Below are 25,446 nucleotides of genomic sequence, written 5' to 3'. Positions count from 1 at the left end.
TCTCTTACAGACAAGAGAAGAATGCAGTTGGTCTTAGCTTGTCTAAACCTTCAGTCTCTACCATTCTCTTCAGTGGCTATGTGCATGGAAGTTTTAGGTCTCATGGTTGCAGCATCGGACGCAATCTTCTTTTGCTCATTTTCATATGAGACCTCTACAGCTTTGCATGTTGCACCTGTGGTGCAGGGATTATTCTCCAATATCACAGTTGATATACTTAAATCCCAACACTTAACTCTCTCTCTGTTTTTGGTGTTTAAACAATCACCTTATTGTTCAAGGGGCCTCTTTTGTTTGTCCTTCCTGGACTGTGATCTCAACAGAGATACAAGTCTTACAGGTTTGGGAGCTGTCTGGGGATCCTTGACTGCACAAGGGGTTTGAAATACTCAAGAGGCGAGGTTACGAATCATTATTTTAGAACTCTGTGCTATTTTTAGAGGTCTTCAGGCTTGACTTCTATTGAAGAGAGAACTTTACATTAATTTTCAATCAGACAATATCACAACAGTGGCATATGTCAGTTATCAATAGGGGATTCTCAGTCCTTTAGTAATGAAAGAAGTATCTGATATTTTCTTGGGTGGAATCCAACTCTTGTCAAGACTCAGCGATTCATCTCTCAGGTTTGGTATGCGGACCTTGTCCGGCTGTCCAGTTGCCAGCCTTGGTCAATTTATATTAAACCAGACGGGTTTTTTTTTTTTGGTTTTTTTTAAATCACAAATATTTTTATGTTAGGGCTGGGCGATATGGGTAAAAAAAAAATGAAAAAAAATCTTGATAAAAAAAAACAAACAAAAACTGTGATTTTATTAAAAATTACTATAACACCACAGAATCTTACTGTACATGTTTCTCAATGTCCAATACACTCTTGGAGCATAAAAATACAAACCAGAAAATAGTTAAAATAAAATTTAGCTAGTGCTATCTGTGCTGTGCTTACATAGTAGAAACGTTTATTTAACAGTACACTACAGAATCTTACTGTACATGTTTCTCAATGTAAACATACAAACCACAAAATAGTAAAAAAAAGTCAGTAAGGCACTTTAAAGTTTTTGTACAATACTCACTTTATTGCTCTACAACTTTGAGCTGTCCCACCGCTTGACCACCGCCACACCACTCCCAGATGACTCCCACACACTCTTTAATCACTTCCAAAATGGCTGTTTTGCGGGCATTCTCTGGTTCGCCCACGACCACACACTGGTCTGCCTCTCATCCTCCCTCTCCGCCTCAGTTTTCATGACAATCTAAATTCCCTCAGTGGCTCAGTGTATAGAGGTAATTGACTCATGGTGTCCTTCATGGACATAATTCCTTTTTGCCAGATTCCTTCTCAAACCCTTACAACTATGCATGCTGAGACAATGGAACGGCGACCATTCAGATCTATCTCAACACATTGTGCTGGACAGCCTGTCGAGAGACTTGCTCTCATGTTGGCTCTGTCCAGATAATCTTTCCCAAGGAACGTGCTTTTTGAGACCGTCCTGGGAGATTGTGACTACGGATGCAAACCTTTCCGGCAACTGAGCCGTTTGGGGTGCCAAGAAGGCACAAGGTCTGTGGACTCAGGAGGAGCCCTCCCTTCCGATCAACATTTTGGAACTCCGGGCAATCTTGAAGTGACAGATATCGGCCCTGTCTGTGTTACTGCACAAAAGATTTGCTGAGCTTCCTAATGTGCAGCCCTTTAAGGCTTTGGCTAGGATCTGACCCGTGTTTAGATCTGGGCTTGGAGCCTCAATATTGTTCTTAGTGTTTTGCAGCAGGCTCCATTTGAGCCTATGCATACTGTTGACATTAAATTGTTACCTTGGACGGTTCTTTTTTGTTGGCTATTGCCTCTCCGTGCAGTGTTTCTGATATTTCTGCTTTGCAATGTGATCCCCTTATCTTGTTTTCCATGCTGATAAGGTGGTTTTAAGTACTAAATTAGGGTTCTACTTCCTCCCTAAGTAAGGTGGTGTCGGATCCTAACATTAGTCAATAAATTGTTGTTCCTTCCTTGTGTCCTAATCCTTCTTCAGTGAAGGAACGTTTTCTTAATTATCTAGATATGGTTCATGCCTTGAAGTTCTATCTTCAGGCTACTAAGTAATTCAGACAATCTTCCTCTTTGTTGGTCATTTATACAGGGAAGCGTAAGGGGCAGAAGGCTACTTCGACTTCTCTGTCTTTCTGGTTGAGGATTGTCATCCGCTTAGCTTATCAGACAGCGGAACGACAGCCTCCTTTGAGAATAACAGCTCATTCCTCTAGAGCAGTGGCTTCCTCTTGGGCTTTTAAGAACGAAGCGTCAATGGATCAGATTTGTAGGGCGGCTACCTGGTCCTCACACACTTTTTCTAAATTTTACAAGTTTGATGTGTTTGCTTCGGCTGAAGCAGCTTTCGGGGAAAAAGTTTTGCAGGCTGTGGTGCCCTCAGAATAGGGTCGCTCTCGATGACCCTTTAATGCTAGTTGATGCAAATACATTTTAGACAATTGGGTGCTTCCAACTTTGTAGTAACAGTTTAGGAAAGGCCCTTTCCTAGTCCAATACTACACAAAGAGAGGTCTGTGATGAGTTTGGTATGGAGGAACGTGAGTGACATGCCCTGACCTCAACTCAATTGAACACTTTTGGAATGAATTATAACACAGATTGTGAGCCAGACCTTCTCGTCCAACATCAGTGTCTGACATCCCCACAAAAGGGGAGGGCAGTTTATGTTCTAATTTTGTAATAAGATGTCCAAAAAGGTGTGATGGTCAGGTGTTTACATCATTTTGGCCATATAGTGTGTGTGTATGTGTATGTATTGCTTCACTCTGTAGTAGACGGCTTCTTTTGCTCTTGTATTTCATAGGGTTGACAAAATGCTTAGTAAAAATATTAAAGAGGGTAAACAAACAGTTGCCCAAGTTATGGTTTAGCCACCTAGAACTTTAGTCTCTCTAAATTTCATTAATCATATGTGGCATGAGATGCAGTGCTTTTCACCCTCCAGATCTACTACCTTAGAGATATCTTGTATGGTTATCTAATGTACTCTATTTTCAAGATTTTTTTATCCATCACATTTTGATGGATAAAAAAAAAGTATTCTGCTTTATGGGGAAAATTGCATGTTTCTGAAGTATTGCTTAAATTAATTGTGCGATCTACATATTAGTTGTAACGTGCACTATATAAATATATTATTTTGTAGCAGGTGTGTTGTGTCTATACGATATAATGGTAGCTTATCAGTAGATCTGTCAGTATATCACAAGATTGTTTTGTGATTTCCCTTTCAACCAATAGAGTTAATATATGCTCAGGTTAGAAGAAATTTAAGAATGTTTTAAAAAATAAAAAAAAAAGATTAATAAATGATTTTGCCTTTTGTCTTTCAGATTGAAAATGCTGCTGATGAACCTCGAGTGCTGTGCATAGTACAAGATACCACCAACTGCAGAACCATCAATGAAAAGATAACGTTAAATCTCCCGGCCTCTACATCTGTGAGGCAACTGTTTGCAGATGTGTCCAGCAAAGTGGGATATGTGAATGGAACATTTAACCTTATGTGGGGAAATGGACTTGTTAATACAGAAATGGTGAGCTTCTATACACTGGAAATGGACCAGGTTTTTACTCTTTCGTTGCTGATCCATTTCCACAGGGTCTGCTGTTTAGGCCTTAAGAATATGGGCCGTACCCTGTACGGCAGCTGTGTTCTGAGCTGTTAGCACCTAGATAGCCAGGAATGAGGCATTGTAGAAATAGAGTAATGGAGTCCATCCCAGGCTAGTGATCTCAGTGTGTCCCTATGATCCCATGCTTGTCAGTGGGGTGCCTCCATTACTTTAGAAACATGCTGCGATCAGGGTTTCTCTCATGCTGCTGCTAGATGCCTGCATGTGAGGTTATTCAGCAATTGTACAGTTACAGTACTGTTACCGAGTATTCAATCTCTGTGATAGCCAGTCACAGTGATTTTATACTTAAAGTGGAGCGTAGATAATGGCATGCTGCAATGCATGCTGGTATGAGGCTCACTGGGTCATCACTGGATGCCTCAGGAGTGAGGCAATTCAGTGATACCCAAGAACCTTGCTCATGGTCATGTGATCACTGTAAACGCCAGTCATAATGGATGCAAGTCTCTTTGGTTGTAGCGCAGTGTTTGGGCCCAGAAAGGCTCGGGGAGTTTTGTCTCAGGAGATGAGGTTACCAATAAACATCCTAGAACTCTGGGCTATCTTTTGGGCTCTTCAATGCTGACCTCTCTTAAAATCAGAGATAAGATTGTTTTTAACCCTTTGAGTGCTAAGCACTTTCCCACCTGGGTGCTAAGATTTTTTAATGTTATTTTTATTATTTTATTTTTTTAACAATTTTTTTTTTAACAATTATTTTATCTTTTCAGACCCCCAAGACATACACTATTGGAAAGGTTAGATGATTACCTTTCCAATGGTGGGTCCTGGGGGTCTGTAGCTGCTTAGATGCCTGAGATACAGGCTTCTAAGCTGCATGCCCCCTGCTCCTATACTTAACATTGTTAAGTATAAAGTTGCGCGGTGACGTCACCACGCAAAACGGGAAGCCCCGGCGATGCCTGACACTCTACAGGCACGATCGCCGGGGTAGGAGCCCCCAGATCTCCCTCAAGGTGGGAGAGTGCTAGTGACGGCTCTGAGCCGTCGTTAGCACCAGAGTGGGAAACTCTGTGATGGCTCAGAGCCGTCATTAGCACTCAAAGGGTTAATATCGAAATTAGTTTTCTTAGCCAAGGTTGTTTCTTCTGATTCCATCAATAAGGAGATTACAGTCCCTTCACTTTGTCCTAACCCTCAAAATTTGAGACTTCTTCATAATCTGGAGCTTTAAAATTTTATCTTCATGCTACAAAGGATTTCAGACATTGCTCTCGAAAAGGCCATAAGGTATCATCTGTCACATTAGCTTTGTGGCTAAAGTTCCTGATTCATAAGGCTTACATGGAGTCAGGTAATCCTCCTCCAAAACGTATTACAGCCAATTCTACCAGATCTGTTTCTACTTCCTAGGCTTTCAAAAATGAGGCTTCTGTTAAAAAAAATTTACAAGGCAGCAACTTGGTTGTCCCTACGACGGCTTTCAGTAGGAAAGTACTCCAGGCAGTAGTGTCTGGAAAAAAGGTTCCTACCTTCTTCAGAAAAGTTTAATTTTGTCCTTCCTAACATTAAAGATGTACTCCACAGCTTGGGTATCAGTTCCCATGTGTAATTGATAGTGGACTCTCACAACCTTATGAAATAAAACAAAATTTATGCTTACCTGATTCCTTTCTTTTCATGGTGGTGAGAGTCCTTTCTGGCTGTAACCATAAGGCAATCTGCACTCATATGGTAACGGACAGCGATCAATCGTGCTCTGTTACCATATGAGGACAGATTGCCTGCATCGCAGAAACTGACTGCTGGAGCTTCCTGTAGCTGCAACGTGTATATGCGTTAACATCGGCAATATACTGCATGGCGTATATATACGTCACTTTGGCTTAAGGGGTTAAACAACGTTCCAGTTTACTTCTTTAATCTAATTTGCTTCATTCTCTTGGTGCCCTTTTATTGAAAGAGCAGTAATGCACTACTTGGCACTTGCTGTACACCCGATGAGCCTAATGACAAGAGGCATGTGTAGCCACCAATCAGCAGCTAGCTCCCAGTAGTGCATTGCTGCTCCTGAACCTATCTGGGTATTTTCAACAAGAAAATACCAGAGGAGCAAAGAAAATTTAGATAATAGAAGTAAATAGCAAATTTGTTTAAAATTGCATGTATCGATTCGGAATTATGAAATAACATTTTTGACTTTACTGTCTCTTTAAAATTATTTCAACTTTTGCATACTTCTGCTTTATGTACTTAGCTGTAAAGTATTTTTGTTTTATTTCAGACAGCGTTGGATCCAGCACTTGACAGGACTCTACAAGATGCTGGGTTTCAGGCAGGAAAGAAGAACTTCCTTCATTTGACAGATAAAAACGGGGAACAGCCTCAGCTTGTGTCGGTAGGTAACATTTTTTTCAATTTATTTTCACTGTAATGAAATATCGCACAAGGTATTTCTCAATTTATTTTTTAAAGGGACAGTATACTGAAAAATAGTTTTTCCCTTAATGTATTTCAAATGACTTGTTATAGTATCTGCAGAGTATAGAATGTATGAGAAATTGCATTTCTTTCATGTAATTAACAAGAGTCCATGAGCTAGTGACGTATGGGATATACATTCCTACCAGGAGGGGCAAAGTTTCCCAAACCTTAAAATGCCTATAAATACACCCCTCACCACACCCACAAATCAGTTTTACAAACTTTGCCTCCAAGGGAGGTGGTGAAGTAAGTTTGTGCTAGATTCTACGTTGATATGCGCTCCGCAGCAAGTTGGAGCCCGGTTTTCCTCTCAGCGTGCAGTGAATGTCAGAGGGATGTGAAGAGAGTATTGCCTATTGAATGCAGTGATCTCCTTCTACGGGGTCTATTTCATAAGGTTCTCTGTTATCGGTCGTAGAGATTCATCTCTTACCTCCCTTTTCAGATCGACGATATACTCTTATATTTACCATTACCTCTACTGATTCTCGTTTCAGTACTGGTTTGGCTTTCTACAAACATGTAGATGAGTGTCCTGGGGTAAGTAAGTCTTATTTTCTGTGACACTCTAAGCTATGGTTGGGCACTTTATTTATAAAGTTCTAAATATATGTATCCAAACATTTATTTGCCTTGACTCAGAATGTTCAACTTTCCTTATTTTCAGACAGTCAGTTTCATATTTGGGATTATGCATTGAATTATCATATTTTTCTTACCTCAAAAATTTGACTTTTTTCCCTGTGGGCTGTTAGGCTCGCGGGGGCTGAAAATGCTTCATTTTATTGCGTCATTCTTGGCGCTGACTTTTTTGGCGCAAAAATTCTTTTCCGTTTCCGGCGTCATACGTGTCGCCGGAAGTTACGTCATTTTTTTGACGTTATTTTGCGCCAAAAATGTCGGCGTTCCGGATGTGGCGTCATTTTTGGCGCCAAAAGCATTTAGGCGCCAAATAATGTGGGCGTCTTATTTGGCGCTAAAAAATATGGGCGTCGCTTTTGTCTCCACATTATTTCAGTCTCATTTTTCATTTGCTTCTGGTTGCTAGAAGCTTGATATTTGGCATTCTTTCCCATTCCTGAAACTGTCTTATAAGGAATTTGATCTATTTTGCTTTATATGTTGTTTTTTCTCTTACATATTGCAAGATGTCTCACGTTGCATCTGAGCCAGAAGATACTACAGGAAAATCACTGCCTGCTGGATCTACCAAAGCTAAGTGTATCTGCTGTAAATTTTTGGTAGCTATTCCTCCAGCTGTTGTTTGTAATAATTGTCATGACAAACTTGTTAAAGCAGATAATATTTCCTTTAGTAATGTACCATTGCCTGTTGCAGTTCCCTCAACATCTAAGGTGCAGAATGTTCCTGATAACATAAGAGATTTTGTTTCTGAATCCATAAAGAAGGCTTTGTCTGTTATTTCTCCTTCTAGTAAACGTAAAAAGTCTTTTAAATCTTCTCTCTCTACAGATGAATTTTTAAATGAACACCATCATTCTGATTCTTTGGACTCTTCTGGTTCAGAGGATTGATGCTGATAAATCTTCATATTTATTTAAGATGGAATTTATTCGCTCTTTACTTAAAGAAGTACTAATTGCTTTAGAAATAGAGGATTCTAGTCCTCTTGATACTAATTCTATACGTTTGGATAAGGTTTTTAAAGCTCCTGCGGTTATTCCAGAAGTTTTTCCTGTTCCTAATGCTATTTCTGCAGTGATTTCCAAAGAATGGGATAAATTGGGTAATTCATTTACTCCTTCTAAACGTTTTAAGCAATTATATCCTGTTCCGCCTGACAGGTTAGAATTTTGGGACAAAATCCCTAAAGTTGATGGGGCTATTTCTACCCTTGCTAAACGTACTACCATTCCTACGTCAGATGGTACCTCGTTTAAGGATCCTTTAGATAGGAAAATTGAATCCTTTCTAAGAAAAGCTTATCTGTGTTCAGGTAATCTTCTTAGACCTGCTATATCATTGGCTGATGTTGCTGCAGCTTCAACTTTTTGGTTGGAAACCCTAGCGCAACAAGTAGCAAATCGTGATTCTCATGATATTATTATTCTTCTTCAGCATGCTAATAATTTTATCTGTGATGCCATTTTTGATATTATTAGAGTTGATGTTACGTTTATGTCTCTAGCTATCTTAGCCAGAAGAGCTTTATGGCTTAAGACTTGGAATGCTGATATGGCTTCTAAATCAACTCTACTTTCCATTTCTTTCCAGGGAAACAAATTATTTGGTTCTCAGTTGGATTCTATTATTTCAACTGTTACTGGTGGGAAAGGAACTTTTTTACCACAGGATAAAAAATCTAAAGGTAAAAACAGGGCTAACAATCGTTTTCGTTCCTTTCGTTTCAACAAAGAACAAAAGCCTGATCCTTCGTCCTCAGGAGCAGTTTCAGTTTGGAAACCATCTCCAGTCTGGAATAAATCCAAGCCTGCTAGAAAGGCAAAGCCTGCTTCTAAGTTCACATGAAGGTACGGCCCTCATTCCAGTTCAGCTGGTAGGGGGCAGGTTACGTTTTTTCAAAGAAATTTGGATCAATTCTGTTCACAATCTTTGGATTCAGAGCATTGTTTCAGAAGGGTACAGAATTGGTTTCAAGATGAGACCTCCTGCAAAGAGATTTTTTCTTTCCCGTGTCCCAGTAAATCCAGTGAAAGCTCAAGCATTTCTGAATTGTGTTTCAGATCTAGAGTTGGCTGGAGTAATTATGCCAGTTCCAGTTCCGGAACAGGGGATGGGGTTTTATTCAAATCTCTTCATTGTACCAAAGAAGGAGAATTCCTTCAGACCAGTTCTGGATCTAAAATTATTGAATCGTTATGTAAGGATACCAACGTTCAAGATGGTAACTGTAAGGACTATATTGCCTTTTGTTCAGCAAGGGAATTATATGTCCACAATAGATTTACAGGATGCATATCTGCATATTCCGATTCATCCAGATCATTTTCAGTTCCTGAGATTCTCTTTTCTAGACAAGCATTACCAATTTGTGGCTCTACCGTTTGGCCTTGCTACAGCTCCAAGAATTTTCACAAAGATTCTCGGTGCCCTTCTGTCTGTAATCAGAGAACAGGGTATTGTGGTATTTCCTTATTTGGACGATATCTTGGTACTTGCTCAGTCTTTACATTTAGCAGAGTCTCATACGAATCGACTTGTGTTGTTTCTTCAAGATCATGGTTGGAGGATCAATTTACCAAAAAGTTTTTTGATTCCTCAAACAAGGGTAACCTTTCTGGGTTTCCAGATAGATTCAGTGTCCATGACTCTGTCTTTAACAGACAAGAGACGTCTAAAATTGATTACAGCTTGTCGAAACCTTCAGTCACAATCATTCCCTTCGGTAGCCTTATGCATGGAAATTCTAGGTCTTATGACTGCTGCATCGGACGCGATCCCCTTTGCTCGTTTTCACATGCGACCTCTTCAGCTCTGTATGCTGAACCAATGGTGCAGGGATTACACGAAGATATCTCAATTAATATCTTTAAAACCGATTGTTCGACACTCTCTAACGTGGTGGACAGATCACCATCGTTTAATTCAGGGGGCTTCTTTTGTTCTTCCGACCTGGACTGTAATTTCAACAGATGCAAGTCTCACAGGTTGGGGAGCTGTGTGGGGATCTCTGACGGCACAGGGAGTTTGGGAATCTCAGGAGGTGAGATTACCGATCAATATTTTGGAACTCCGTGCAATTTTCAGAGCTCTTCAGTTTTGGCCTCTTCTGAAGAGAGAATCGTTCATTTGTTTTCAGACAGACAATGTCACAACTGTGGCATACATCAATCATCAAGGAGGGACTCACAGTCCTCTGGCTATGAAAGAAGTATCTCGAATTTTGGTTTGGGCGGAATCCAGCTCCTGTCTAATCTCTGCGGTTCATATCCCAGGTGTAGACAATTGGGAAGCGGATTATCTCAGTCGCCAAACGTTGCATCCGGGCGAATGGTCTCTTCACCCAGAGGTATTTCTTCAGATTGTTCAAATGTGGGGGCTTCCAGAGATAGATCTGATGGCCTCTCATCTAAACAAGAAACTTCCCAGGTATCTGTCCAGATCCCGGGATCCTCAGGCGGAGGCAGTGGATGCATTATCACTTCCTTGGAAGTATCATCCTGCCTATATCTTTCCGCCTCTAGTTCTTCTTCCAAGAGTAATCTCCAAGATTCTGAGGGAATGCTCGTTTGTTCTGCTAATAGCTCCGGCATGGCCTCACAGGTTTTGGTATGCGGATCTTGTCCGGATGGCATCTTGCCAACCATGGACTCTTCCGTTAAGACCAGACCTTCTGTCGCAAGGTCCTTTTTTCCATCCGGATCTGAAATCCTTAAACTTAAAGGTATGGAGATTGAACGCTTGATTCTTAGTCAAAGAGGTTTCTCTGACTCTGTGATTGATACTATGTTACAGGCTCGTAAATCTGTATCTAGAGAGATATATTATAGAGTCTGGAAGACTTATATTTCTTGGTGTCTTACTCATCATTTTTCTTGGTATTCTTTTAGAATTCCGAGAATATTACAATTTCTTCAGGATGGTTTAGATAAGGGTTTGTCCGCAAGTTCCTTGAAAGGACAAATCTCTGCTCTTTCTGTTCTTTTTCACAGAAAGATTGCTATTTTTCCTGATATTCATTGTTTTGTACAAGCTTTGGTTCGTATAAAACCTGTCATTAAGTCAATTTCTCCTCCATGGAGTTTGAATTTGGTTCTGGGAGCTCTTCAAGCTCCTCCGTTTGAACCTATGCATTCATTGGACATTAAATTGCTTTCTTGGAAAGTTTTGTTCCTTTTGGCCATCTCTTCTGCCAGAAGAGTTTCTGAATTATCTGCTCTTTCTTGTGAGTCTCCTTTTCTGATTTTTCATCAGGATAAGGCGGTGTTGCGAACTTCTTTTGAATTTTTACCTAAGGTTGTGAATTCCAACAACATTAGTAGAGAAATCGTGGTTCCTTCATTATGTCCTAATCCTAAGAATTCTAAGGAGAAATCGTTACATTCTTTGGATGTTGTTAGAGCTTTGAAATATTATGTTGAAGCTACTAAATCTTTCCGAAAGACTTCTAGTCTATTTGTCATCTTTTCTGGTTCTAGAAAAGGCCAGAAAGCTTCTGCCATTTCTTTGGCATCCTGGTTGAAATCTTTAATTCATCTTGCCTATGTTAATTCAGGTAAGACTCCGCCTCAGAGGATTACAGCTCATTCTACTAGGTCAGTTTCTACTTCCTGGGCGTTTAGGAATGAAGCTTCAGTTGATCAGATTTGCAAAGCAGCGACTTGGTCCTCTTTGCATACTTTTACTAAATTCTACCATTTTGATGTATTCTCTTCTTCTGAAGCAGTTTTTGGTAGAAAGGTACTTCAGGCAGTGGTTTCGGTTTGAATCTTCTGCTTATGTTTTTCATTAAACTTTATTTTGGGTGTGGATTATTTTCAGCAGGAATTGGCTGTCTTTATTTTATCTCTCCCTCTCTAGTGACTCTTGTGTGGAAAGATCCACATCTTGGGTATTCATTATCCCATACGTCACTAGCTCATGGACTCTTGTTAATTACATGAAAGAAAACATAATTTATGTAAGAACTTACCTGATAAATTCATTTCTTTCATATTAACAAGAGTCCATGAGGCCCACCCTTTTTTGTGGTGGTTATGATTTTTTGTATAAAGCACAATTATTCCAATTCCTTATTTTATATGCTTCGCACTTTTTTCTTATCACCCCACTTCTTAGCTATTCGTTAAACTGATTTGTGGGTGTGGTGAGGGGTGTATTTATAGGCATTTTAAGGTTTGGGAAACTTTGCCCCTCCTGGTAGGAATGTATATCCCATACGTCACTAGCTCATGGACTCTTGTTAATATGAAAGAAATGAATTTATCAGGTAAGTTCTTACATAAATTATGTTTTTCAGGTTTATTTGTGTATATGAAATTGCTGGTTTCCTTCTTAATATGAGTAGAGTCCACAGCTTCATTCCTTACTTGTGGGAAATACAGAACTTGGCCACCAGGAGGAGGCAAAGACACCCCAGCCAAATGCTTCAATACCTCCCACACTTCCCTTATCCCCCAGCCATTCTTTAGTTCCTTAGGAAGGGTATCTGCCATTTCGAGATGGGACTGGAGTTTTAAGTAGACTTGTCAGCCTCTCAGTGAGAGCATTGATGAAAGTTAGAATCTGGAGATGCAGGGAGTGTCTTTCTGCGAATCCATCCAGACACATATTAACAGCTCCTTAAGCAATCAGAGTTGACGAGTTTAGCTGCCTGCTTTCTTCACTCAAGTCCATGTCAGAAGTGCTGCTACAATCTGTCAAACTTGAAAGACTGTGTCACTGTTCCACGGCATAGATTCCGGTAAGATAGTTTCATTTTACACATGTTAACGATAGAAAACAGGGTCACAGTGGGACTCCTTATCTTCATGGAATCAAGGGTTAATATCTCCTGAGAGGGATTATTGAACAGTGGTGTTTTTTAATCATATTTGTTATGTGATTTTGATTGCTTAGGTGTAAGAACGTTTGGGCTCTTAGGCTGATACGGAACGTACAGGTTATTTTCATTTTGAGAGCTGCACAGTTTTTTTTTTATATAAAGATGGCGCGCTTTTTCCTTAGCGTGGCCAGGTCCTGCATGAGCACCATGTGACCGGGAGTGGTCACATTTCTTTTTGCTTCCGATTCCTGACTTGGTGTCTGCGGAGAGGAGCATCTTCTCTATCTCTCTGGGTCATAGGAGGTGGCGAGTTCCTCAGCCATTGGCATAGTATAAGGTGCCAGTTGGCTTTTTCCTTTTCTATAATTTGATATAGACGAGTTATGAAGGATTCTGATATTTTAGAGGGGGATCCCTCCGATACAGAATTTGATACCTGTGTATATTGTGAGGAGGCCTGGGTAATCCAGCCCTTTCAACTATGTTCCGTATGCCGCAATAGTGTTCTCATCAACCAATGTTGGGATGTTCCGCCTCTGAGGATTCTTCGTCCAGTGAGGTGTGTTCCCTAGATTCAGTTCTTACATATGGAGTTTTCCCGAGTTCCATTCCTCCGTCTGTAAGGATTTTGTTTCCACCAGAAGTTACTACGCAGTTCCGCATGACAATCTCTACGGCCTTGGCAATGTTACCTATTCCTGCTACGTGTAAGCGAAGGGTTAATCCAGGCTCTTCTGCCCAAGGACATTCATGTAAAATAACGATTGTGTCTGATCAGTCCTCTAGGGATGCGGTTCCCTCTGAGGCTTCAGAGGGAGAACCTCCAGGGTCAGAGTCTGCTGACTTGGGTACTCCGACTGCGGAGGGCTTAGCATTTAGATTGACACGCCTGCGTTTACTCCTTAGAGAGGTTTTGCCGATGTTAGTGGTTCCCAGTACTGATCCGTCAGTAGAATCTCAGTCCTCTAAATCTGATAAGGATCTTAACTAGACGAGGGGAGGATGGGATCCTATTCCTTGTTATCTTGTTTTACTCTGTTTTATTGTTGTTTTAGAATCCCAGTTCCGAGCTCTATGGGGGATTGTGTCGTATGACAGGCAGGACCTGTTTTTTGTTTGCACACTCCTTTTTCAGGGCATTTGCCTGTTTTCTTTTACTTTGCTATTCTGTTCCGGATAGATTTTTGTTTTTCAGAGCTCTAGGTTGTTATAGAAACTCTTCTTAAAGATGTTTCGTCACATGGGATTTTTGGTACTATCGACTTTGATGGTCAAAATTGTTTGAAACTTCCGGTGGAAGCTTACAGATTTCTGTTCAGGGCGATAGTTCCCCCCGATGATTTAGAGTAAAAAATGTTAAGCCTCGGAGCTTAATTTCTTTAATTTGATTATTCAGTTGTTCTAGCTTTGCTGGAACTTAAGAGTTTTGTTTTCGCCTTGGATTGTCCTGGCAGATAAGTTGTATCCTAGAAAACAGACAGGACCTGTTGTGGATACTAGTTAGGTTTGCTCCTTCTTTCCATACAAGAGGATTTTTTTTTCTAGATTTCCGGTCTAGGTACAGCAGGCCCATCTATCCTAGTTAACAGGCTGGTCCTGTTTAGGTATTATCTGGGGTGGGTGCTTGATACTGGATCACATGGATCTAGGGGTCCTAGAGGCCAGAACTAGGCTTCTTTCTGGGCATTTGTCTTCTCAGAGAAAGGGAAGTTTGTCAAGTGACCTTTGGAGTCATTGTTCTGGTATCTATTGCACTTTGGGAATATTTTCCTCCTCTGTTGGTACATGCCCTAATAGGGGTATGGTCTTCCCGTCCTAATTGGTTTCCATCATTTTTAAGCAGAGCTTATTAGTTCTTCTTCTTTTTGTTGGAGAATGTAAGGTTCTCCCTTCCTTTGGTTAGGAAGAAGGATGTCCTTCCTGGTTCATCCTTTTTTTTAGCTAATCCGGTTCTTAGGAACTGTATCTTACAGTAAACCTCGTTCTGATCCTAGGTTTCCTTCTTGGGATCTGGGGGTTAAGGTGGCAGTATCCTGCTTACAGATTTTACAGTAGTTCCCAGGTCTCGGCTCTTATGGGTTTCTTTACCTTCGCCTGCTAATAGACCTTTTGAAATTTTTTTGTCTTTTCGATCCTCAGAGTTGTATCTAGACTGGAGTTGCTGGTGAAGACACCAGGGTGAATCTTGGATGCTGTTTTTGTCATATGGACAAGAACTTTTAATAAGATCTTGCGAAATTTACCCTTTGGGTTATGCGCTCCAGTCCCCCTTCTGGTCTTCGTTGACGCAGGGGTGGAGAGTGATATACACAGCTGAGGCCGGGACTTCGGTATGGAGTTGGTATATCTGTCTTAACAGACTTATATGGTATACCGGTTGGGAATCAATCCCAGTGTTCCGTTCAGATCTTCCTGTTCTGAGATTTTTTTTCTCTTTAGCTCTTCCGGGGCGGTTTTGACTTACTCGCTTCCTTGTCTGTGGGGAGAGTGTGTCCTAGGGACGTCCGTGGGTTGCGAGTTTATTTCCAATTATTCCTTTGGTTCCTCAGTGAGCTTTCTGCTTAGAGGATTTGGTCTTCTGGGTTCATGCCAGATGGGACCTCTCAGTGGGGAGATCTTCTTTTGACTTCTGCTAGACGGGGGGTCTCGTGTTTGATGGTGGGCCCACTTCGGCTCATTGCCAGCGACCCTCTCTATGAACGTACTCCTCAGAATCGGATGTCCCCTACCATCATTCCCTGCTTGAACGTTTGTATCTGATGGGGAAGACTATTAGATTTCAAGGCGTCATTGTTGGCTCCACCGCTACTGTAGCAGAAGGTCAGTTTGAACCCAGGTGGGCCTCAGGCCTTTTCATTTAGAATATGCTAGACATCTAGCTTCCTTTAGAGGTTTCTTTTTTAACCTTCTTCTCTTTCAGCCATGTCACGCTTTGTTTTTGGATGGTTCGATCCTAACAGGAGCAGGCGTCTGTGAGAGAGTTTGCTCCGTTTTATATCTATTGTATCGCGGTTTAGGGGCTTTGCCTCCCTGGACCTTGTTACAGGGATTTGCTGAAGTAGGGTCCTTTTGTTCATAACAATTTTGAGTCTCTGAGACTGACTGCGTGGAATTGAACGCTTAGTCTTAGCCATGAGAGGTTTTTTCTGAAAGGAATGTTGATTCTCTCGTTTTAGCTCATAAGCTCTTGTACTCTATGTACTCTTCATAATGCATGACCTACTTTTTCTGGTATAAAGAGCGGGGATTCCCCTGGCATAAGGCCAGGTTTTCCAGGATCCTTCCTTTCTCCAGGATGCTTTGGAGATTGGCCTTTTCTGTGGCTCCCTTAGGGGACAGATTTCGGCCCTATCGGTTTTACTGCTCGAGAGGCTCACAGATCTTCCAGATGTCTTTGGTTCAGGCTTTGACTAGATCAGGCCTGTGTTTAGATCTAGTGCTCCTTTTGGGAGTTTACATCTTGTTCTAAGTTTTGCAGTAGGCTCTGTTTGGGCTTATGCATGGTATTGACATTAAGATTTTCTGTCTTGAAAGGTTCTTTTTCTGATTATTGCTTCGGCGTGCAGAGTTCTGAGATGGCTGCCTTGCATTGTGAGTTTCCTTACCTTGTTTTTCATGCGCTAAGGCGGTTATTCATACTGGGTTAGGTTTTCTTCCTATGGTTGTTTCAGATTTCAACATCAATCAGGAGATTGTGGTTCCTTCCTTGTGTTCTTATCCTTCTCTTCAAGGACCGAACCACATCCAAGTTATGAACTAACCGCTCCTTCGAAGTTCTATCTTCAAACTACAAGGGTGTTTCGTCAGATTTTCTCCTTGATTGTGTCTATTCTGGGAAGCGTAAGGGGCAGGATGCCTCGTCCGCTTCTTTGGTTTTCTGGTTGAGGAGCATTACTCGCTTAGCTTATGAGTCGGCGGGACACAAGCCTCCTCAGAGGAGCTGTGGTTTCCTCTTGGGTCTTTTGAGAATGAGGCCTCTGGATTAGATTGTAGGGCGGCTACCTGGTCTTCCTTACATACTTTTTTAAGATTTTACATATTTTACATTTTTGCTTCGGCAGAAGCAGATTTTTGGGAGAAAGGGTTTTTGCAGGCTGTGGTGCCCTCAGAACAGGGTCCGCCTCTCCTTTTACCCTCCCGTTTTTCATTCGGTGTCCTCTAGAGCTTTGGTATATGTTTCCCACAAGTAAGGAATGAAGCCGTGGACTCTCCTCATATTAAGAAGGAAAACATAAATTATGCTTACCAGATATTTTCTTTTCCTTCTGTATGAGTAGAGTCCACTTGCCCCCACCCGAATTCTCCGTTGGGCGGACATAAATTTGGTTTAGTTCTTCTGGCACCATTTATACACTGATATTTGTCCTACTGTTCTTTGTTCCCTCGGCAGAATGACTGAGGGATGAGGGAAGTGGGAAGGTATTTAAGCCGGGTGTGTCTTTGCCTCCTCCTGCAGGCCAGGTTTTGTAACTTGAAATTTGTTGAGCTTGCAGGTAACATATCATTGTGTTATCACTTTTTGTTTACACACACTTGCTTACGTATCTTATATTTGTCTGTAAACCAAAGCCCAATACTTAGAAGAATGGAACATTTATCATTATTTTAGTGATCTCTTCTACACCCCACCAGGAGTGTAATTTCTTCTGCTGGCTGTGTTTACTTAGTCTTATCAATAGCCTGGACTTCAGTATAGAAACATTCAGTATAGACTGGGATACCACAAGCTAATTCAGCTATTTAAAATGCAGAAATAAGGTTAAAGAAGCTACTTGTAAATCATTTAATACACTCCAGCGGGTAAAATGGATCATTGGGAACAATTTAAAGGGGAGAATATTTTGGGTAAACTGTCCCTTAAAACTTATGTTTAAAAATGTTTCCTCTAGTCTTCATGAAATCTGAAATTAGATATCTAATTTCAATTTTAGGAGGGAGTTTGCATTTTGTAAATGCAGCAACTGAAATCCTCAACTACACAAGGGCAGCTGGCTTTATTCTAATGTTAGAATATTGTGATGTGACCTTGGAAAGTGACTTCATTTTGTTCCTGAGTCACATGCAGATAGAAAGCTCTCACAAGCCTATTTTTGTGTCTTTATGTAGCAGTGTGCATTGTCGGTGCTTAAAACAGCGGTGGTGCATCCTTTTACATTTTTTTTTTTTTAAATGATGTTCCAGTGAATAGATTTTTTTTTTATATATAATGAAACTTGTGATATATAGATAGATATATAGATAGAGAGAGAGAGATTCTATACAAGTCATATGAAGAAGATAAGGTGCCACAGATCTACATATGCCCAGACAAACAGAGCTGGAATGAGCCAGTTGCTGATAAAAGGCAGACTTCCTTATCCATTAATTATCATTAATTGGCCACCCTGATTTAAACCTTTAGCACTTATTTTACCTTTAGCAACAGTACTTTGTTATGTTCCAGGACGAGTCTGGTACAGCTGACAGCAGTGGTGTCGATGACAATACCCAGGAGAAGTTCATAGGACCCCTGCCAAGAGAAGGGTCTGTGGGTTGTACAAGTGACTATGTCAGCCAGAACTACTCCTATTCCTCCCTTCTCAGCAAATCAGACACAGGTATGGCTGATACTCAGATCAGGATGCAATGTTTGAGCTAGAGATGGTCTGATAGCAAAGTTCTCAGTTTTCTAGAATTGTTTATTAAATGCCGAAACCCCCCTAGATGTTTTAAATTCTAAATGTATTTATTTTCTCTGTTGTGGTTGGTTCTTCCACTTTTTTTTATTCCGATTTCACACTCAACTATCTAACACCACAATATGATGCGCATGCGCTCATCCTGTAGAATGCTTGCAATCGTAGAAAGCATACTACACCTGATCACTCACTTCATATACAGCTGAAATGTGAACAGTCATTACCTTTTAGAAAAAGTTGTAACACATCAAAAATTCCTGCATATCACATAAAGCATAAATGTTAGATTTCACCACTTAGAATTGAATGCAGTGTTAACCCTTTAGATACCAGATTGGACATAGAGTAGGTAGCCATTGGCTTCATTGAAAGTATTCTGATTTTACAGTGTACCTTTTTTAATAGGTTATGTGGGATTGGTTAATCAAGCAATGACCTGCTACTTAAACAGCCTTTTACAAACCCTGTATATGACACCAGAGTTCCGGAATGCATTGTATAAGTAAGTATTTTCCTGTTTTATAAGTTTCTAAAAATGTTACTTAAAGGGACAGGAACATAATCATGGGTTAAACGCATAGTTAGCAGTTGTCAGTAATACAAAATTACTTTTTTTTTTATCAAATCAGAACATATATTTTGTTTTCATTATGGAGTATGAGTAAAGTATAGTGAACACATTGTCTTTAGCTTTGGTGCATTATTTAAAAAGGAAAAATAAAAATTCCTTGTCTTAAAAGCTTTTGAACCTCATTAATTAATTAACAGTTGCTGTGGTGGATAAATGGCTTGGTCTCATATCTTCACAAAATTCCACAATGGTAGATTTTAAATAAGATAGAGAAAACTGACAGTCCTTGGTCTTGCATTGAAGCAGTTTCTGTAAGATTGAGAAAATACATATTAAAATAAGGCTAGTGTTAACAATATTACATGTGAAGAAATGGAGGAAAAATGTATTTTCTCCAGAACTTTTTTTAAGCAAGATCGATCCAAGGAAGCAGAACAGGCAGATGGTTAATTTTATCATAGCAAAACTACAGCAAGAAAATGAGGATGTTATCTCTGAAAGGATAACTGGTGGATAAATGAGAAGCTAAACAGGCTCTTTCCATCTAAAGGGGAGCAGAGTCCACGGCTTCATTCATTACTGTTGGGAATTAAGAACCTGGCCACCAGGATGAGACAGACACCCCAGCCAAAGGCTTAAATACCTCCCCCACTTCCCTCATCCCCTAGTCATTCTTTGCCTTTCGTCACAGGAGGACGGCAGAGAAGTGCCGAAGATCGGAGTAGTCTCTTATGGAGGGTAGTACTCTTTGGAATGTAATTGGAGTTTTAAGTAGTCCTGTCGGCCTCTCAGTGAGAGCCTGGGTGAAAGTTAGAGTCCGGAGATGCAGGGAGAGTCTTCCTGTGAAACTATCCCAACTCATATTAACAGTTCCACAAGCAATCGGCGTTGACGATTTTCGCTGCCTGCTTTTTAGACTCCAGTCCATGTCAGGAGCGAGGATTCTAACCTGACACACTTGAAGGGCCGTGTTCCTGTTCCACTGCGTAGATTCTGGTAAGATTGTTTCATTTTTATTACATAATGATAACACTGAAGACAGGGTCACAGTGTGACGCATTTTATCTTTAAAGAATCAAATGTTAATATTCCTGGAAAGGGGATTATTGAACGGGGGGGGTTTATACATGATATTGTGTCATTGCTGTGGTATATGCGAGATGAGGCTTTGGCAATGTGTGGAACTTTCAGGTGACTTACGGGGGTATGGTGTGGCCCTTTTTTGGCGCGTTTTCTATTTAGGCAGGGGTGGTTCCTGCCAGGCATTCCATGTGACCTGGTGTGGCTATCTATCTTCCTCTTGATCAGCGGCGCAGGAGACAAAACGGTTTCTGTAGTCCGGGTCATAGGAAGTGGTGAGTGCCCCGGCCATTGGAGGTTATAAAGGTGCCTATTTATTAAGTTAATCTAGTCCTTAATAACAGCTCAAGCTATGGAGGACTCCAACGCGTTAGAGGGCTTGTCTTCTTTAACTAGGTCTTATTCCTGTGTTTATTGTGAGGAGGTTCTGTTAGATCAGCCTGCTCAACTATCTTCCGTAATAAAGTTACAACATCTAAGAACAAACAGATGTCTAGTACTACTGAGCCATCCACCTCTGAGGGGTCCCCGTCCCGTGAGGTGCGTTCCCTGCATCCATCTCCTATTGCACATGCAGCGCCCCAGGGTCCAACCATTACTCCTGCGGAAGAGATTCGTTGGCCGTCGGATTTTGCGGATACACTGCAAACAGCGGTATCAAAAGTGATCCATGCTCTTCTAAGCGCAAGCGTAGGGCGTATCATGGCGGCCCGGCCCAGGGGTTGTCTATGTCTGTGGAAATTTGAGGCGTTATACGATGAGGAGGCCCACTCCGACTCTTTGGAGGAGGCCCTTTCTGGGTCTGCGTCCGTGTCATCTAAACCTCCGGCTGCGGAGGAGCATGACTTTAGGTTCAGGATGGAAAATTTGCGCATTTTGCTGAGACAAGTGCTTGCTGCTCTGGAAGTTCCGGAACCGAAGCTTCCAGAAGAACCTGCGATTCCTAAGCTTGATAAGGTATATGAGGACAGGGTGGTGCCTCAGGTCTTCCTGATGGCAAATATTAAGAATGAATGGGAGCGATTAGGTTCTTCCTTTTCCCCTTCTTCTTCCCTTAAGAAACTGTTCCCCGTCCCGGACTCTCAGCTAGAGCTGTGGGTACTGTCCCTAAGGTGGATGGTGCTATCTACACGCTCGCAAAGCCGACAACTATTCCCCTTGAGGATAGTTCGTCGTTTAAACAGCCCATGGATAAAAAGTTGGAAAACATGTTAAGGAAAATGTTTCAACACACTAGTTTTGTTTTTCAGCCGGCAGCGGCTGTAACCGCAGTCTCCGGAGCTGCGACATATTGGTGTGAATCCCTGTGTGAAATGGTCGAGGGGGGACTTCCATCGACGAGATACAGGATAAGATTAAGGCACTGAAGATCGCCAGTTCTTTCATATGTGATGCTAATATGCAAATTATTTGCCTGAACACTAAGGTGTCAGTTTTTTTTGTTTTTAGCTCGCAGGGCTCTGTGGCTAAAATCTTGGGCTGCGGACATGACCTCTAAGTTGAGGCTGTTGTCCCTGCCTTTTCAAGGAAAGATGCTGTTCTGTCCAGGATTGGATTCAATCATATCTACGGTTAAGGGAGGCAAGGGAGCTTGCCTACCGCAGGATAAGAAGGCTAAGCCTAAAGGATCTACTTTTCGCCCCTTTCGTGCGGACAAGGCCCAGCGCCAGCAACCCGTCGCGAAAGTGGACAAGTCCAAGGGAACTTGGAAACCGGCTTATTCCTGCAACAAGTCTAAGCAGAGCAAGAAGCCTGCCAAGACAAAATCAGCATGAAGGGGCAGCTGATTTGTCTCTGGACCAAGTAGGGGACAGATTATCTCCCTTCTCAGAAGCCTGGTTGCAGGATGTTCAGGATGATTGGGTTCTGGACTTTGTCGCCCAGGGCTACAGGATGGGGTTCAGATCCCATCCACCCAGGGCCAGATTTCTCCTATCAAACCTGTCTTCAAGACCGGAAAAGAGAGAAGCCTTTCTAGAATGTGTGAGAGATCTCTCCTCTCTAGGTGTCATCGTACTAGTACCCCAAGCAGAAAAGGGTCTAGGGTACTATTCAAATCTTTTTGTGGTTCCAAAGGAGGAGGGCACGTTTGGCCCGATTCTGCACCTAAAGTGTTTAAACAAGTTTGAGTGTTCCATCGTTCAAAATGGAAACGATCAGATCTATTTTGCCCCCAGTTCAAGAGGGAAAGTTTATGACAACCATAGACTTGAATGACGCTTACCTTCATTTGCGAATCCACAGGGACCACTTCAAGTTCTTGAGATTTGCGTTTCTTGACCAACACTTCCAGTTTGTGGCCTCTCCTTTTGGTCTGGCGACGGCCCCCGAGAGTCTTCACAAAGGTTCTGGGGGCGCTACTTGCGGAGCCAGAGGCATTGCTGTGGCGCCTTACCTGGACAACATCCTAGTCCAGGCGCCATCACTCAGTCTCACCAAGGATCATTCAAGGGCTCTTCTTCTTTTGCTCCAATCTCATGGTTGGAAGATCAACTCAGGAAAGAGTTCCATGGTTCCCAGCAACAGGTTGGAGTTCCTGGGTACGATAATAGACTCTATGTCCATGAAAATATTTCTTACAGACCATCGACGCAGGAAGATTGCGTCCTCTTGTCTTGCTCTTAAGTCCTCCTCAAGCCCCTCTGTGGCTCAGTGTATTGAGGTCTCATGGTTTCCATTCACCAGGTTCCATATCAGACCTCTTCAATTGTGCATGTTGAGACAGTGGAACAGCGATCATTCAGATCTATCACAGCAGATATCCATGGATGCTCGGACTCGGATCTCCCTCTCTTGGTTGATCCTTCCGGAGCAACTATCCATGGGGACATCCTTCTTGAGACCGTCCTGGGAGATTGTGTCCACGGACGCGAGTCTGGCAGGATGGCGAGCTCTTTGGAGTGCCAGGATGGCACAAGGAAAATGGTCCCGGGAGGAGTCTCTCCTTCCGATAAATATTCTGGAACTGCGAGCAATCCAAAATGCTCTGAAGGCATGGCCTCTTCTGGGGTCGTTCAGCTTCATCAAATTCCAGACCGACATTTGCTCGGTGGCTTGGCTGGGATCCCCAGGCAGAGCTAATAGATGTTTTAGTGGTGCCTTGGGGGTTTAGCCTAGTTTACATTTTTACGCCGTTACCACTTCTTCTACCACGTTAGTGGCATGCATCAAACAGGAGTGAGCTTCGGCCATTCTGATTGCTCCTTCGTGACTGTGGAGGACGTGGTTTGCGGATCTGGTGGGGATGTCATCCTCTCCGCTGCGGTTACCCTGTTGCAGGGATCTGCTGGGACAGGGCCTCTTTCATTATCAAAATCTCAATTTTCTGAGGCTGACTGGGTGGTGATTGAATGCCTAGTCTTGGCCCAGAGAGGCTTTTTGGAAAGTGTGATTGATATTTTCATTCAGCCAAGGAAGCCAGTCACTCGTCACATCTACCATAAGGTGTGGAGGACTTACTTGTCCTGGTGTGAGAAGTATTGATATCCTTGGCATAAGATAAAGGTATCCAGGATTCTATCCTTTCTCAAGACGGTTTGGAGAAGGTTCTTGCCGCTAGTTCCTTAAAGAGACATATTTCGGCATTGTCAGTCTTGTTGCATAGGAGACTCGCTGAGCTCCTTGACATCCAATCATTTGTTTAGGCTCGGTCTAGAATCAGGCCTGTCTTTAGACAGTTTGCTCCCCCATGGAGCGCAAACTTGGTCCTTAAGGTTTTGCAGAGGGTTCCGTTTGAGCCTATGCATTCCATTGAAATTAAGATTTTGTCCTGGAAGGTTCTCTTCCTGTTGGCCATTGCGTCGGCACACAGAGTATCTGAACTGGCTGTCTTGCAATGTGAGCCACCTTATCTGGTTTTTCATGCGGACAAGGCTGTGCTTCGCACTGGTTTGGGGTTTCTACCCAAAGGTGGTGTCTGACCGGAACATCAATCAGAAGATAGTGATTCCTTCTTTGTGTCCTAACCCTTCTTCTTCTAAGGAGAGGTTACTTCATAATCATTGATGTGGTTCGGGCCCTGAAGTTCTATCTTCAGGCTACAAAGGATTTCAGGCAGTCTACATCTTTTTGTGGTGTATTCTGGGAAGCGCAAGAGGCAGAGAGCCTCTTCTACTTCTTTGTCCTTTTGGTTGAGGAGCTTGATTCGCTTGGCCTATGAGTCAGCGGGTTATAACCCTCCTCAGAGGATTACGGCTCATTCAACCAGAGCTGTGGCCTCTTCTTGGGCCTTCAAGAATGCGGCCTCTATGGAACAAATTTGTAAGGTGGCTACCTGGTCCTCCTTACACACTTTTACAAAGTTTTACAAATTTGACGTTTTTGCTTCTGCGGAAGCTTTTTTTGGGAGAGAGGTTTTGCAGGCGGTGGTGCCCTCAGATTAGGGGTCCGCCTTTTCCCCTCCCGGTTTCATTCAGTGTTCTCTAGAGCTTTTGTATATGTTCCCAAGAGTAATGAATGAACCCGTGGACTCTCCTCCCCTTTAGATGGAAAACATAAATTAGGCTTACCTGATAATTTTTATTTCCATCGAGGGGAGGAGAGTCCACGGCTCCCGCCCGTATCTCCGATGGGCGGACCTAAATTTAATTCATCTTCTGGCACCATTTATGCCCTGATATTTCTTTTACTGTTTCCTTGTTCCCTTGGCAGAATTACTGGGGGATGAGGGAAGTGGGGGAGGTATTTAAGCCTTTGGCTGGGGTGTCTCTGCCTCTTAATTCCCAACTGTAATAAATGAAGCCGTGGACTATCCTCCACCCGATGGAAATGAAATTATCAGGTAAGCATAATTTGTTTTTTCTAGTAAACCTTCATCTATATGTTCTAGCAAACTTTCATTCCCCTCTTGAAATCTAATGAGGGCTGAGGCACATTGCAAAGCTGTAGCTACAGGTTTCAAAACTACTGCTAACCTCACTATACATTATGGTTTTTATGACTAGCTAGATCTCACTATACTTCAGATCTAGACCTACAAAATTGTGGTCTGTGATTTTTTTTTTTTTTGGCCATGAAATTACAGCTATATGTCCTTATTTACTCGTAGGGCAGCTAAAGGCTGGGGATTAATTACATTTTACAAGAATAATTGTTGTGTAAATGATTAATATCCCAAGTTGTTTTATGTATAGCACAACCCAACTGGATTTCTATCCACCTGCAGCATCAAACTCCTGACCTGCTTTCATTACTTGATAATATTGTCATAGAAAGACAGCAAGGACAATACAATAGCATTTCTATCAAAGGTTTAGAATTTCCTCTCTACCATCAATTTCAGCCTTAATCACGCCACCCAAAATATTTTGTTGGATAGACTCATGTATATAAAACATGGTACAATACAGATTATCCTTATGCCAGAAACCCACAGACAGACCCCCATACTATAAAACATTTTGAGATTGTAATAAAAAAGTTTAAATTGCAACATACTTACATTATTTATTTTGCCCCCTTTTCCTGTAATTTAACTTAAATTATGGGGTTTCCAATCATAATAATTTGAATAAATTCAGACTTTGCAA

The 25,446-nt window shown here is 41.8% G+C and overlaps 1 protein-coding gene across 2 annotated transcripts in view; it reads left to right on the top strand.

Moving 5' to 3' along the window:
* The window catches only part of USP47 (ubiquitin specific peptidase 47), a 410,657-nt gene that overhangs the window by 140,072 nt on the left and 245,139 nt on the right, over window positions 1-25,446 (top strand). For both annotated transcript variants that reach the window (XM_053720262.1, XM_053720263.1), the window contains exons 3-6: window positions 3,394-3,597; window positions 5,924-6,037; window positions 18,033-18,186; window positions 18,673-18,769. In XM_053720262.1, the coding sequence (XP_053576237.1) occupies window positions 3,394-3,597; window positions 5,924-6,037; window positions 18,033-18,186; window positions 18,673-18,769 (569 nt within the window). The remainder of the gene's footprint in view (window positions 1-3,393; window positions 3,598-5,923; window positions 6,038-18,032; window positions 18,187-18,672; window positions 18,770-25,446) is intronic.

The sequence above is a fragment of the Bombina bombina genome, chromosome 7, assembly GCF_027579735.1.
Source record: "Bombina bombina isolate aBomBom1 chromosome 7, aBomBom1.pri, whole genome shotgun sequence".
NCBI classification, from domain to species: Eukaryota; Metazoa; Chordata; class Amphibia; order Anura; family Bombinatoridae; genus Bombina; species Bombina bombina.
This window is presented reverse-complemented; position numbering and strand designations above follow the sequence as displayed.